Genomic DNA, 3,153 nt, shown 5'->3' on the forward strand with positions numbered 1-3,153 from the left:
CCATTCCACGACTGGACTTAAAGCTGCATTTAAGTCCAGTCGTGAAGAGCAAAGTCCACCTGCATAAATCAGGACTTTAGCATAGAGATTCTGGAGTCCTCAGCCTTCTGTAGTTTACAAACTTTGAAACTTACACACGAAAAGTTGGGAGATTTTTGGTGCTGCTTCAAAGGGGGAGAAATGAAAGCCTTAGAGTCGATCCACCCAGCACTAGTATGATAGATCCATTGATAGATCCACCCAGCACTAGTATGATAGATCCATTAATAGATCCACCCAGCACTAGTATGATAGATCCATTGATAGATCCACCCAGCACTAGTATGATAGATCCATTAATAGATCCACCCAGCACTAGTATGATAGATCCATTAATAGATCCACCCAGCACTAGTATGATAGATCCATTAATAGATCCACCCAGCACTAGTATGATAGATCCATTGATAGATCCACCCAGCACTAGTATGATAGATCCATTAATAGATCCACCCAGCACTAGTATGATAGATCCATTAATAGATCCACCCAGCACTAGTATGATAGATCCATTAATAGATCCACCCAGCACTAGTATGATAGATCCATTAATAGATCCACCCAGCACTAGTATGATAGATCCATTAATAGATCCACCCAGCACTAGTATGATAGATCCATTAATAGATCCACCCAGCACTAGTATGATAGATCCATTAATAGATCCACCCAGCACTAGTATGATAGATCCATTAATAGATCCACCCAGCACTAGTATGATAGATCCATTAATAGATCCACCCAGCACTAGTATGATAGATCCATTGATAGATCCACCCAGCACTAGTATGATAGATCCATTAATAGATCCACCCAGCACTAGTATGATAGATCCATTAATAGATCCACCCAGCACTAGCATGATAGATCCATAATAGATCCACCAGCACTATTATGATGGATCCATTGATAGATCCACCCAGCACTAGTATGATAGATCCATTAATAGATCCACCCAGCACAAGTATGATAGATCCATTGATAGATAGACCCAGCACTAGTATGATAGATCCATTGATAGATCCAGCACTAGCATGATAGATCCATTAATAGATCCACCCAGCACTAGTATAATAGATCCATTAATAGATCACAGCACCCATTAACTAAGATCCACTAGTATGATAGATCCATTAATAATCCACCCAGCACTAGTATGATAGATCCATTAATAGATCCACCAGCACTAGCATGATAGATCCATTAATAGATCCACCCAGCACTAGTATGATAGATCCATTAACAGATCCACCCAGCACTAGTATGATAGATCCATTAATAGATCCACCCAGCACTAGTATAATAGATCCATTAATAGATCCACCCAGCACAAGTATGATAGATCCATTAATAGATCCACCCAGCACTAGTATGATAGATCCATTGATAGATCCACCCAGCACTAGCATGAGCTCTCTCTATATCTCTCTCTCTATCTCTCTCTCTCTCTCTCTCCTGACATTTTTATCGGGTTTGAAACATGATATTTTCACCTCAATATGAATTCCGATATATTTCATTAATAAGCAATATGAATACCGATATATTTCATTAATAGACAATATGAAAACCGATATATTTCATTAACAAACAATATTATTACCGATATATTTAATTAATAAACAATGTGATTACCGATATAAATAAAGACCCCTGTTTGCTTGGTATTTTTCCGAAGACTGACAAAAATTCCTTCCTTGCAACAAACATTGACATTTTCAACTTATGATTCATATGTAGCTGACACTCAAGGTAACTTTAATTAATTGTTAAGAATTAATTACTCCATAAGATAAAAGGTGACAGAACTAATACCTTTATGATAAGGGTATGAGAGAACTTAAACCTTATCTACCTGTACATCCTTCATTAAACACCTGATGGAGGTAATTGTACTAGATATATCATTAACCTCTTGTTGATGGCTGGTTATTAAATCTAAATGATTCATCAGTCCGGAAACGCTGAATCGTAGGTTGTAAATAATTCACATCCACACTCGACAGGTTCTGGAAATTGGCCATGATTTTTTTACGAACCTAAAGTCACCTGAAGTATCTACCCCATAAAGTTACTGAACCTTTCATACTCAATCGGAAAACAAGTGAGCAAAACAGGTGAGTATCTTCCTAATCATGTGTATTGTAAGAGGGGAATGTAGGTATACACTCTACAGGTATCAGGTAAGGGGTTATAGGTACTCCTAGTGTTGTGTCTACTGATGCTTCATACTTGTTAACTGTTTGAAACAAAGTCACAAGAGTATGAACCTCAATGAAGCACAAAGAGAAAGAAAGGTAAGTGAAAGTACCAAAATTCAAAGTTAAGTCGTGAGGCTCTACAAAAAACACCAAAATGAAAAGAAGTGAAATATTATTGTTCATTCTGTGTAGCCGAAACAGTCTCGATCTTCAGGCTGGATGTGTCGGTGACTAAGAGGAACTACATTATATATGTCTACACCAGCTGCCACCAACCTACTACTGTGTATCACTCCGCGTGTTGCACCAAAGAGAAAATAAAAACAATAAAATATTCATTAACACATAGAAGACTTAATCAAGCCTTCGGGAGCTTTTAAACATCCTGTAAATAAATGAAACCAAATCATTGAGTTCACTGTTACAAAGGTTCTCCTGGTGAACTACTGTATAATTGTGAGTGTACTGTATTATGTATCTGGATGCTATAGCGGTGTAATTCAAAGTCAACATCTCTTTTCTCTCACGTCAACCAACCAACACCTGACTTGTCCGAGCTATTAAAGACGTCCGCTCGTGTTGTCAATGCTTCACGAATATTTATGAACACGATCTATCTACAAAAACATCAGAGAATGGGATCTTTTATTTTACTTAATAATAAATGAAAATTACAGGAGAAAAGATTAAAATTATAATATTGTTTACAAAGAGAAGATAAAGTTATTGCGTTTGTTGCAGTCTGGCAGTAATCCTTCGCCTCGAGAGTAAGTCCGCACGCAAGCCGATGAAGGAGCAACAACCGGCAGGGATAATGATAGAAGGAGTAACATTATACCTTCACGCAGATAATGATAGAAGGAGTAACATTATCCTTCAGCCTCAGGAGATAATGATAGGAGGAAACATTATC

The 3,153-nt window shown here is 37.5% G+C and overlaps 1 protein-coding gene across 1 annotated transcript; it reads left to right on the top strand.

The window, feature by feature from the left end:
* The first annotated feature begins 215 nt into the window (after positions 1-215).
* LOC121855639 (gibberellin-regulated protein 14-like) lies at positions 216-914 on the top strand. Its single transcript, XM_042350713.1, has one exon. It carries the CDS (start codon positions 216-218, stop codon positions 912-914), a length of 699 nt encoding a protein of 232 aa, XP_042206647.1.
* Positions 915-3,153: the final 2,239 nt, after the last annotated feature.

The sequence above is a fragment of the Homarus americanus genome, unplaced genomic scaffold, assembly GCF_018991925.1.
Source record: "Homarus americanus isolate GMGI-L3 unplaced genomic scaffold, GMGI_Hamer_2.0 scaffold18284, whole genome shotgun sequence".
Taxonomy (NCBI): domain Eukaryota; kingdom Metazoa; phylum Arthropoda; class Malacostraca; order Decapoda; family Nephropidae; genus Homarus; species Homarus americanus.

Coding starts and splice junctions, on each gene's coding strand:
- LOC121855639 (XM_042350713.1), top strand. CDS start 216: ATGATAGATCCATTGATAGATCCACCCAGCACTAGTATGATAGATCCA.